The sequence below is a fragment of the Vanellus vanellus genome (genome assembly GCF_965231255.1).
Source record: "Vanellus vanellus genome assembly, chromosome: Z".
In the NCBI taxonomy this organism is placed as follows: domain Eukaryota; kingdom Metazoa; phylum Chordata; class Aves; order Charadriiformes; family Charadriidae; genus Vanellus; species Vanellus vanellus.
In genome coordinates, this window is record NC_138908.1 from 60,976,396 (window position 1) to 60,988,507 (window position 12,112).

Sequence of the window (12,112 nt, forward strand, 5' to 3'; positions counted from 1 at the left end):
TATATATAAGCATAAAGGTTAAAAAACAAATTAAATGTAGAATAAGTGGGCAGTGTTGCAAATTTATATAATTATAAATTATAGCCACAATCCCTATTTTATCTTAGAAGTGAATGAAGTAGAGATGCACAGCACGTAGAGCTCACACATCGATTTCAGCAGGAATCAAGAGATCTGTTCATCCCCTTGCAGACCCTCAACAGAGGGCCACGAAATAGCAAAAAGATAAGAAGCCAAAAGCTGTATTGTTTCTTACAGCATGTCAGAGGGCTTAAATACAGCTTAAACCTGGTTTCGGGTGCCTTTATCTTGGGGAACTGAAGTCTAAGTGGTTAGGCTGCCAGCCAAGGATTTAGAGGGATCAGGATGAATTTCTAGCTCTAGCACGGACATGTTACTTGATCTGCCTGAACTCCTCATCTACAAAATGCGAATAATCACTACTTCAGAGACCAGTATGAGAGGTATTTTACCAAAATCATGAGATACTTGAACACAAATTGTTGCAAAACTTGACAAGTACTGGAAGCAGACAATAACTTACACAGCACAACTTAACTGCACAGCTCATTTTCCTTAAAAAAAAAAAAGTAACAAACAATCCACCAAGGACTTTTCAACATAAAATAACCGTGACAGATAAACACGCCGGGTGTAACAAATATGCGCAAAACTAAACCAACAGTTACAGAGTAGGTGAACAATCTTCAGGCTTAAATTTGTGTTTAATAATAAATAATTATAACTTAATTGGGGGGTTGTCATTAAAATTTGAAGTTTAGAAAACAGACACTGGGGTGATCAAGCTGCAACCTGCAGAATTTTTCTGCTAAACCTGGACAACTAATCCAGCCCCAGCCTTCAGGACACACGTGAGGTCCGGTCCTGTGATGAAGTACTGGCCTACTCGGACAAAAAGTAGAGCACAGTAGTGTCTGACCTAAGCTTTAACCCATTTAAACAAGCATGGAAGTACTGGATCACAGAACGCCAAGGACTGCCGTGCATTTCTTACGAATCATCACACACCTTGAACCAAGTTCTATCTTAAAAATATAATCCTACCATGATCTTCCAGACTAGCAATAAGCTACATCTGGGGCAGCATCACGAGAAGAGACATAAACAACAAACTAAATATTTATCTCCTTATATACACTATCTGCCGATGTTCCAGAGAAAACCAAGCCAGGACTGCAGAAGTCCTGAGCTACACTCCAGAGCCAGTGGTATAAATACTACTTCCTACAGTGTGGCTTTTCACATTTTTAGAGGATATAGACACACCAATCTTAAAAACAAATTCTTGCCAACTCAGATAAATTTGGTCTGGTTTAGGGTTTTATTTTTTCCTCAAAAGTTTTGGGCTTCGGTGTTTGGATGTTTGGGGTGTTTTTTGGTTTGGTTTTGGTTTGGGTTTTTTTGGTGGTTTTTTTGTGGGTTTTTTTTTTTTTTTTTAGGAAAAGGGAACATAAACCCCCAAATAATATCTACTCATACCCAATAAAATCCCAAATAGAAAGTTCTTGAGGAAACACAGAACAGTGGTCTAGAAATTGTTGCCAACATCCAGCAAGAACTCTAGATTAATATGCCAACCACATTATCTGTAATCTGCTTAAAGCTGCTTATGCAGCTCTGGTTTTCTACCAGAGGCACAAATCAAAGCTGTTGATTTGAATGCAAATAAACAAACAAAAATAATAAATCTTTTCTGTTCATTAATTAGCCACCACAACTGAACTTTAATTTTCTTGTATAATACATAATTATGAAACCTACATAGAGGATCTAACTCCCTGGTCCTATTATAAAACACAATTGCAGTGGAGAACGGCAAGAATTATGGTCAAAAGATCTATGCGACTGGGTTCAGTCTCTTGTCAAATGAAACATGAACAAGGAAGGAAAAAGAAAAAAGTCCTTGACATTAAAAAAAGTATTTGCACATGATTTCTTTTCAATTAATAAAAATAATTAAACTTTGAAAAGCATTAATTTAATTAAAGCAAAATACAGCCTTAAAGTATCTAAAAGTTCACTCTACAACTAAATATATGCAGGATGTTCTAACATGTAATAAAAAAAATTAACATTTGGTAATTCCAAAAGACTAAACTGCAACCAAGATGTACTAACATAAACCTCTTAATTAAAGTATAAGCAACAGCATTAAAGGGTACTTTTAATCAACCGGTGGTTAGACTTGCAAAAAACATGAACTCTGCTAACTACTACATAATTATACAGCTTTAATGAAAACAGGACAGAAAACTTACCAGCTATCAAAACTGAGGTGACAGAGTAGTATCAGGGAGAATATGTTATGCAACTTCACTCTCAAACCCACCTAAGGTAGGTGGGTAAGGTTCTTAAGCATATGCCTGATTAACCACTTGTGTAACACCACTGGCATTTTGCTCAAGTGACTAAAATTAAGTATTTGATTAGGTAGTCTATTTAATCAAAGACTAACTTCTTTGGTCTACAAACTACTAACATTTACTAAATGTAAATGTTATTTACATTTTTCTACACAGCCTCACATTTTAATAACATTATCACCTGGTTTCTTGAAGAGCACTTTCTTCAGTAGAGAGTTTTGGGAAATTAATACCCACAAATGTTTCCTGTGAGGAGAGCATGCTGGAGAGTTAATAAATTAAATCTCTGTGTTTGAGACTACTCAAAATAGCTACAATTAATAAATCTAAAAAATGAGTTTGTCTTAAAAAAAAACTTTCATGCCTTCCCTTTCAGCTTTTCAGATTCAAGGTGAATATATCATAGACAAAAAGTTGCGTTTGAAAATAATCAACATCTGAAAGACAGAAATATAGGACTATGTGGGATTATTACTTCCTGGATCAGCCTCTCTGGCATATATCCGGTATGTCCTGTGCTCAGCACTCACTCTTCTTTCTAATCTCCCACTTTCCTATATCTACCATTCACTACACAAGACAAACCTGCTTAGTGTTCTGAAAAATAACACCAGACCCCACACAGATACCCCTAATGACCCACCTTTCCTCTCTGGTCACTGCTCTTTCTCCCTTCCATGTCTCAGCAGCTGAGCTGCCGTTCTGCATTTCTCCAGCTCCATCCTCAGCTCCCACCAATTTTGCTCCTGCACTTTATACCCCCACAGCATCTGCTCTTAAAAGATCCTTAAGGCCTTCCTTGTAGCCCATGCTCAGCCTCCCTCGTCAGGTGGCTGGCCAGCCACCTGGGATACACCCAGCCATGCTGCTCTTGCCTCTGCTCATCTTCCACAGCTCTGCATGCCTAGGTTCACCTCCTGCTTCTCCAGGCACCTCTTCAACAAGACAATAGGATATGCCTCCTCTCTGATTTTCTCCAGCTTTATTTGCCACTTGCTAACAGAAGACCATCCCTTGCTCCCATGTTTCTTGTCAACTTGCTCAGTTTTCAAGCCTTCATACTTTCCTTTAACATTATCCCTCAGGTGTGGAAGGGGCACTTCAAACACACCTAGTGATTTCAGACATAACAATAGAGAAAGCTCTTCTCTTGACCATACTTAGGAAAAACCTACTGAATCTGGTCAGACAGCTGGTGGACTAACCTAACATCGCAGTGAGACTGGTGTTGCACGAACCCTATGTACGCATTTGCACCTATTTTTAGACACTTGGTTGTGCTGTCCTCTACCTTATCCCTACAATGAGGGCAGACTTCAAAGCTGCACAGATTAGGTCAGCCAATTGCAGACATGTTAGCACAGACTAATGAGTTACTGCTCACTAGCCAAACAGCAGCAACTCTCTTTATGGCTGCTTTGAGAATATTCCACATGCAGATTCAAATATGATGGTGACCATGGTTACTAACAGTGAGCAGCAAGTTATTAAGCTTTGTAATTGTATCCTCCATACCCAAGGAATTACTAAAACAGTTGCCTGAGCTACAACTATGCCACATGAAGTTTGTGGATGTCATGGCTTTCAGCAGAGGAGCTGTAGAAAATTCAAGAACTAAGTAGTATTCAAGCTCTTTTTACCTTTTTTTAAATTATCTGTAAGTGGTTTTGGTTTGTTTTTAAAGTCATTTGCAGCAGGAGCCCTATAACTAAGAAAGCAGCAATTGCCTTGATTTTGTGGGTGATTCAAATGAAAATGCAGAAAGGTGGGATCTTCCCAGGAGTAGGAGTAAGTCACAGAAGTGAAGCAGGGAAAGCAAATAAACAAGACTGCAACAGCAGATCCCTGTCAGTCAACCCTAAAACTTTCTTGCAGACCGGCAAGCACACGGAATTGGGAAGGTTCAGAGTCTGACTATATGATCCTACAGCCCATTTACAATAGCTTGAGGATCAGAATCTGGAATTCAGCACTACAGTAAGCACAACATATTTGGAGCAGTAAGAATTTAAACCTTACTGTAGATTAAGAATTGCATTTTTTTCCAGAAAAGGGAATAGGCAGCTATCTCCAACCGGTACTACAATTATCTTCATAAGATGACAGATGGTTAAAAATACAGTGTTTAAGAAAAGCAAATTCTGAATTTTGCCTGCTATTTGCGCTCCTTGTTCTACAGTAGCAAGTTCTTTCAGGTGCATACAGCTGAAGGCTTGACAATGTACAACAAAATGATGAACTTCACAGGCAATGCAGTTTGTGGACTTAGCAAAACAGGGTGGGATCAAAGAACATCAGAAGAGCTATGGACACAGATAACTAGAAAGAACTTTACCTTGCCTTTCTCAAGAGAAAGGTAGGGTGAAAGTCAGATGACAAGAACACCACAGACATCAAGAACAATGTTCAAAGGAAGTAATATGGGCTTTCAGACACCGTGCTTGGGCCACAGACATGATGAGGATGTCATTATTGAGTGTCAGTCTGAGCCCAGTCATTTTGCCAAGAGAGATTTCAAGCTACCATCCCAGGTGACAGACACCATTTTCACAAATACAGTGGTGGGTATAAGCATTTCCCTATGTCCATGCAAAACAGCAGCAATACTTCCTCACCTTTACAAAGGCCACACAGACTACCCAAATGTAGCTCACAGCTGGACTCAGCAGTGAGTATTTGTGTCTTCCTCATCCCATATTCAGAAGGATGGAAAAAGGGCACATATGAACTAAAACTATAAAAGTAGAAGGAAACTCATTCAAGAAACACAAATTCATACCTAGCATCAATAGGACTAAGAAGCTAGGAAAGAGCCAGGCATCTTGTAGGCTATTCCAGCTAGAAGAAAAAAATAAGTACCAAGGTCTGGTATTTCTTGTTTATGAAGTCCTGTTCACAAAACAAAGGAAGAATAAAACAACAAAAAGGTATTTCATTGCTCAGAGCCCTCAAGAATCTGTTCAGACACCAAGTGAGTTATGTCCCTCTTCTCTAGGCTTTCCAACAGGACCACACAAATAAGCAGCAGTTCAGGACACACCATGTTCCTCAAAATTAATCACTTCTCCCCACTGTCCATACTTACTGCCATCAGAACCACTATTTAGCAAACTCCTTAGCAGACAGAGCATAGCCCTGCGTTGGCCTTTGCTTTCAGCAGTCTCTTACTTGCAGATAATTCATTTTTGTTTCCCAGAATTGCCTGGATATAGCCACTGCTGTTTTAGTTCAACCTATCACAGCTGCATTATAAAAAACATTTGTTGACATGCATTCACTAGCTATCAGTAAGCATGTTACCACAGGACTGAAGTTCTATGTCTGAGAAAGTTAGCAAGGATGTCTCTAATAGCAGAAAGGAATTAGTACACAACCTCCTCCCTACTCTCATCCTGTCCTTATCTCCATCATCAACCATCCTGACATCCTTCCAAGAACTTAGACACTTCTGGGAATATACTGCACTTCCTCTGCTTCTCACTGTAATACATGTGTGCAAGATTCACACCTCTAAGCTACACCTCCTATTACCTAGGCTATCCTGTTATGAATGTACTTGAATTTTTGAAAAAAAATGCCTTAAGCGCTTCAAAACTGATCTGCTCTAGAAATACAGACATTAGTTGCTTGTTAGGGGTGGGTTTAGAACAAAGACAAGCACGTTTATCATACCTCTGAACATATCACTACACCATACTGTATGAAAAACTGGACCAGTATTAGCACTGCTAACTCATGATATTGACTCTAAAGTAGTGTTCATTTTTAAGCCTGAGTTGCAGGAATAAGGTTGTTACCTCCTGCTTCTTCAGAAAACTCCTTTCTGCAGCTTCAGAGTAAAAGGCTGACAACATGAACTCTCAGTGCTGCAGTATCAAAAGAAATAAAATATTCCAACATTTTAAAATCATTTTAAGTTGTCGGTGCTGCACTGGAATAACATTTACATTGTTATTGTTAACATCCCCAACTATTTTATCATTATCAACTCACAAATCACTCAAATTTCCCAGAGTTATGATTATTGCTGGCTAATTCTACAACAGCTGTGAGAAATGCTATTCAAGCTCGAAAGCCTTTCTATTTGCAGGATTTGCAACCAGCAAAAGAGCTAGATAAAAGACTGGTCTTCTGGCAATACATTTGCTAACCTAAACACATTTTCACATTTTTACACCTGGTACATTAGAAGTATGAAGTCAGTTAGGGTTAATGCAGCATTCTGTACCATTCAAAGTTCATTGATACTCAGTGCTCAGGAAAGGCCAGTGCAGCAGCAGGACCACAATCACTGCTACGTTCGAACTTCTGAACAGGGTGTATTCTTCTAGCATTGCCTCAGGGACTACTGACTGGACAGAGAACACACCTTTACTAATCATTCTTCCTCTTCAGTGATCCAGAGAATTAGGGACACCTATTTAACCACCCTTACTTTAAATGTTTTGATAAAGCCTAGAAAAAAGGGTAACAGTGAATTCAAGTCACCCTGGCCCGTAAACAATTTCTAACCCTATGCAGAGGGGAGACACTAACACTGTGAATAAGCAGGTCCCCCATTCTACAGTAATAAAATTGTAAGATGTTATTTTACTACAAAACAAAGTACAGGCCCAATAAAGGAACAACTGAGATCTGAAAACAAATCAAAAATCTAAAATGCTATCTTGAATAGCTGTACAACACACAGTTCAGTACACAGCCAGACAAATGGATCTTCCTAGATTTTCAATTCAAGGAATCATTTAGTACATATATATGTATCATTTAAAACACTAGTAGGTTTCCCCGTTAACTTTGAGAACAAAGAAAGAGATACGTTAGTCCTGACAATTCTCATTAATTTTAGTGAGATTTTTAGGGAAGATCTGACAGCTTGTCACTCCTTTGGGACAGGATTCTTTTACATATTTTACAGAGATATTTAAAAGCTTCTTTGAAATCTCAGGCTCACTGAAGTACACCAACTAAATTTATAATGATTAAGTAAATATATTCTGTCACATCCCATTGTTCAAAAAAAAGAAAAAGTCAGCAACAGCAGACAAAACTGCAAGAATGCCAGAGAAGAGTTATCAAGACAGCGCATATGCCGTTTCAGTCATATTTAAAACAATGCAGTAGAGGAAACACATTAAAGCAGGCTTTTCCACTCCGGTTTGTTTAATCCGTACTGCAACAGCTGGAAGCAAAAGTTTCAGAGGGCCAAATTCTGTTTGATTGATATTTTTTTTTAAAAAACCCGTTTCTATTCTATGAAAAAGGTTTTTTCGTTTTTAAACAGTTTACCCAAGAGACATTCATTGATGAAAGCAATTCCAAAGAAGAGCGTGCACCTCTACCACAGCTGCCCCAAACTCCACATTTCACAGATCAAAGGAATACTATGGCTTTTTGGAATGTATAGCTGATACAATTTGATGCCTAGGTTACAGTCTCATGAGTCTGGAGGAGGGTATTTATCTGTGATTAAATGAGAAGCTTTAGTAACTTTATAGAGAAATATTTAAGGGATAGCGATGTGAAACTAAGCATACACATTACTTCAGCTCTAATATTACTATTTGTGTTTGAAGATTAAAAATATAATTTTTAATACCTTTAAATGATTACTACTACTTGATATTCATTGATTAGTATGAGACAGATTGATACCAACCCTTATTATACCTAAGAACGTAAGCAAGGGCTCTCCTACTCTGATAAGTTTCTCTAATATCACCAAATTCCATGTTCTTCTTCTAGTGATTTTCATATCAAACATTTCCATTTTTCACATTTAAAAATGAAAACAAAAGCATTAATAAGTGTCAGCCTCTACACTGAAGTGAACTTGCTCCATCTTTTACTGGCAAAGATTCTGCACTGTAATAGTTATGCAATTACAACTATTTAAACCAACCTGCACAGATGGGGTCTTTGGATAAGGAGAATTTTAAGTTCATTCTGAGTTGTGTTATCTTTACAATACTCATAGGTGTTAAAAAAACAACGACACAGACAAACAAAAAACAGTTTTTAATAATTAAAGTGAAGAGATGTGATCTACCTTAATATGCATGCAGAAGAAATTAAGAGCACTTTGCAAGTCATTTCTCAGAGTAATGACTCTTTATAAAGAGGTAGTTCTGAAACACTCCAAAAAGATTTGGTACTCTGTGTCTCGATCATGCATTGCTGGAAAGAGTATATTGGAAAAGTACAGTCGAATCCCATTTTAATTACTTATCTTCCACAACAGTAAAGAAAGCCACTGTAAAACATTTACTTCCATACAGAGCAGATCCCAAGTAAGATCAGATTGGAGGAAGGGGAATGGGAAGCAACTTAAACAATCGGCTGCTATCAGAGGCCTCCGCAGCTTTTCATTCATAAAATTGTTGAAATTGAGGCGACCATGGAGGATAACACCACCAGAATTTAAGTATTTATAGTATAAACCACTCTCTGCCCTGATGTTTTCCCTCTATGAAACACATGCTAAAATGTTCTCTTACTAGCCACCATTAAGACAAGAAGCAAGTTCTTCAGTATCTAAATCAAGCAAAGGTCAATTAAATAAGAAAGGCACTGGTGGGGTTAAGGACACAGAGAGAAGGTGCACTCAGACCCCACAGGAAGAATTTCAAGGAGAAGTGAGACCATGATCACTCTGATCTGCAGCACTCTTCTATAGGTGCTCCATCAGGCAGCGCTGACTTTATTATACTGATCACTGCCAGAATACTTATTCCCCTTAAAAACTCTTAGGCTATATGCCAGGCTATGATCAATGGTGCAGCCCAACACACAAAATTATTATCTGCACTTAAGCAGAAAGAAAAACAAACTCCCTCTTCTCTCACACACGCACATACACAAAAAATCAAGTACCAGCTGGACAGTGTTCCCACACCATAGGCTACTTTTCCAAATTTCTCATTATTAATACTGAAAACCCCACAGCCCAGAAGAGCTTAAAGTTCACCCTTTAACAGTTTCCTCTAAATAGGACATTTATATATATATAAAATCAGTGAGTTAGTAGATTTTGTTTTCCATTAATGATAGTAAAACCTTTTGCGCTAGCTCCTGGCATAACCCACTTTCTCAGGCTGGATTTAATACTCGATAAGCAGGATAGCAATACTACGTCAATGGATATGTTAGGCAAGATGCTTCCCCATGTTTTAAGAGGGAAGAATTAACCCTACCCAAAACCAAAAAAAAACCCAACCACTGCACACATCACATCTAGGAAAACAGAAGAGTGTGTGTGTAAGTGTGCATGTCCACATGTATTTGCACATACACGCACACACAGATCCATCTTTTGTGGGAGGGACCCACTGTAGCATTACAATTACTATTTTCATATATATGTATAAAGCTATATGTGCCTATAATAGATCTTGTATACGTATGTGGCTGTAACACATAAATCGCAAAGCTACCGTAGATGCCCCCGCAAAAGATGGCTGGCCCTAGCCAAGGCGGAGTGGCCGGGGCCAAAACTCACCCCAAACTTAGCATGGCACAAGCCCCGACCCGCATCCTGCGGAGGCCGGGCCGGGCCGGGCGAGGGTCGGTGGGCCCAGCCGAGGGGAAGGGAGGCGGGGCCGGGCCGCCCCCCGTCGCGGGAGACCCCGGTCGGCCTCACCGCCTGACAGAGCCGCCGCCGCCCTCCCGCGGCGCCGGCGGCAGGCTCGCAGCGGCCACACCGGCCTGCCCGGCGCTGCCACGGCCGCGGGAGAGCGGCGGGGCCCGGGCGCTACCCCCCAGCGAAGGGGCGCGGCGCCCGCGGGGGATGGCGGCGGGCGTGCCCGGCACCACCCTGGCACCCAGCGCCGGGCCTGCCTGCCGCGGGCGCCGACGAGGGAGCCGCGGGACAGCGGCCGCTCCGGCCCGCCTACCTGCCTCCCGCTGGGCAGCACGCCCCGCGCCCACCGGCGCGCCGGGCCGGGCCGGGCCGGGCCTGCCTGCCTTCCCCCGGCCTCTGCAGGCGCCCACCGAGTGCCGTCCTCCCTCCCTACCGCCCACCCATCCGCCAGGCCGGCCAGGCCCGGCTGGGCTGCGCGCAGAAGCAGGACGCCCCGGCAGGTTACCCCTCAGAGCCCGCCGCGCCTTACCTCAGCCGGCGGGGCAGCCTCCTGCGGCGGCGGGCGAGGACGCAGGCGACGGCGCCGGGATGAATGGAGGCAGAGGAGGTGGCCGGGGTCCCTGGCGCCGTTCACGGCGCTCCCCACCTCACCTCTGGCTTTCCCCGGTCCCGCTGCCCGGCGCCTGATATCATCTCCCCCGGCGGCCTCCCCGCCCCTCGCCGCTGACGCACTCCCGCTGCTACGCCTCGAGCCGCCGCCGCCGCTCGCCCCGCGCCGCCCGCCATGGCGGCTGCCGGGGGCGCCGCGTCATCGCCCCCCGCCATGGCGGGTAGTGGTGGTGGTACCTGCGCCATCGTCAGTCACCCCGCCATCGCGCCCCGGCGTGGCGGCTGGTGTGATACCTGTGCCATCGCTCACCGTGACGGGTAGTGTGGTGGTACCTGCCCCATCGCTCACCGTGGCGGCAGCCCTGGCACCTGTTCCCGTGGTCAGCCTCGGTGGCTTGTGGTGGTACCCATGCCATCCCCCACCATGCCAGGATGGTGGTACCCGCCCTGTGGCCCTCGTCCATGGAGGGAGCCCACGGCTGCCTGGGAGATCGATGGTACCCACAGGGAGGAAGGAGCAAGGCCACGTGGAGTCTCCTAACACCGGGCACTAGGTGAGACTAGGGGTGAAACAGCCCTCTGGCAAGAAAGGTGGCCTCATAGTCCCGGCCTGTATGAGCTGCCTCCCCATCTCCGACAGACACCCACACTGTGGGCCTGCCCGAGGCGTCACCACCACTCCTGCTCACCAAACTGGGGGGTCAGCTGAGCTGAACTAGCGGCAGGAGCGTGTTTTCCAGAGGAAAACAGCCAGCCTTGTTCCCCAGCACTGACCAACACTGGCCACAGCCACCCAAGCGTCCACCCCCAAGACGACCTGCATGCCAGGGAGCTGAAGAACAACAAAATCAAACATGGGTTCATGCGGGAGGACAGCACATGCCCTTAACTCAGGCTGTGCAACGTACTCTTGCTTTAGAGCGCCTCATTCTTTGCGCCAAGCTGGGGGAGCAGGAGGTGCACAGCTGTGGTGGCATTGGTGGGACAGAGGAGGCTGGGGACAAAATGGGGTCACTGCCCCATGTGGGGGACAGCGGTCATTCCATGGGCTTCTCAGTGCTCTCTGCCGAAGGTAGGTTTGTCGCTCCAGGGGCCAGAGGAGTAGGGCATTAATAATGATTATGTGTGCGTCCAAAATAGTGTAACTTTGCTGAAACTATCAGGTTACAAGAGGATCTTTTAGGAGACAGCATGAACAGAACTTTTTAAATACAGTGTTTACCTTAAAAATTCATTTTTGATCAAGCTTTGACAAAGGTCTGTTGGCTATGGAAAAAGGGTTTAATATGGGAATATCCTTTAGGTCTTACTAAAACACAGTCCATCAAGAAGCCTTGTGAGCTCAAAGATCGGCTCATACAGCTCTGTGTAGTAGGACCAAGGTTTATGTTACCTTATTTTTTTTCTCCTAATTAAAGTAATACTGATTATATTTTACATTTGCTTTTCAAAGAAAGACAGAAAATTTTATTTACACAGTGTTATATAGTGAAAATCGTTCTGCAATATGTAGTAGTAGAAAACAAGGCATTTTAATGGA

The 12,112-nt window shown here is 43.0% G+C and overlaps 1 protein-coding gene across 1 annotated transcript in view; it reads right to left on the minus strand.

The window, feature by feature from the left end:
- FAM169A (family with sequence similarity 169 member A) overlaps positions 1–10,656 on the minus strand; it is a gene marked incomplete at both ends in the record, with an annotated part of 32,001 nt that extends 21,345 nt beyond the window's left edge. Inside the window, one exon of the mRNA XM_082497995.1 lies at positions 10,610–10,656. Within this exon, the coding sequence (XP_082354121.1) occupies positions 10,610–10,656 (47 nt within the window). The remainder of the gene's footprint in view (positions 1–10,609) is intronic.
- Between the last annotated feature and the right edge of the window lie 1,456 nt (positions 10,657–12,112).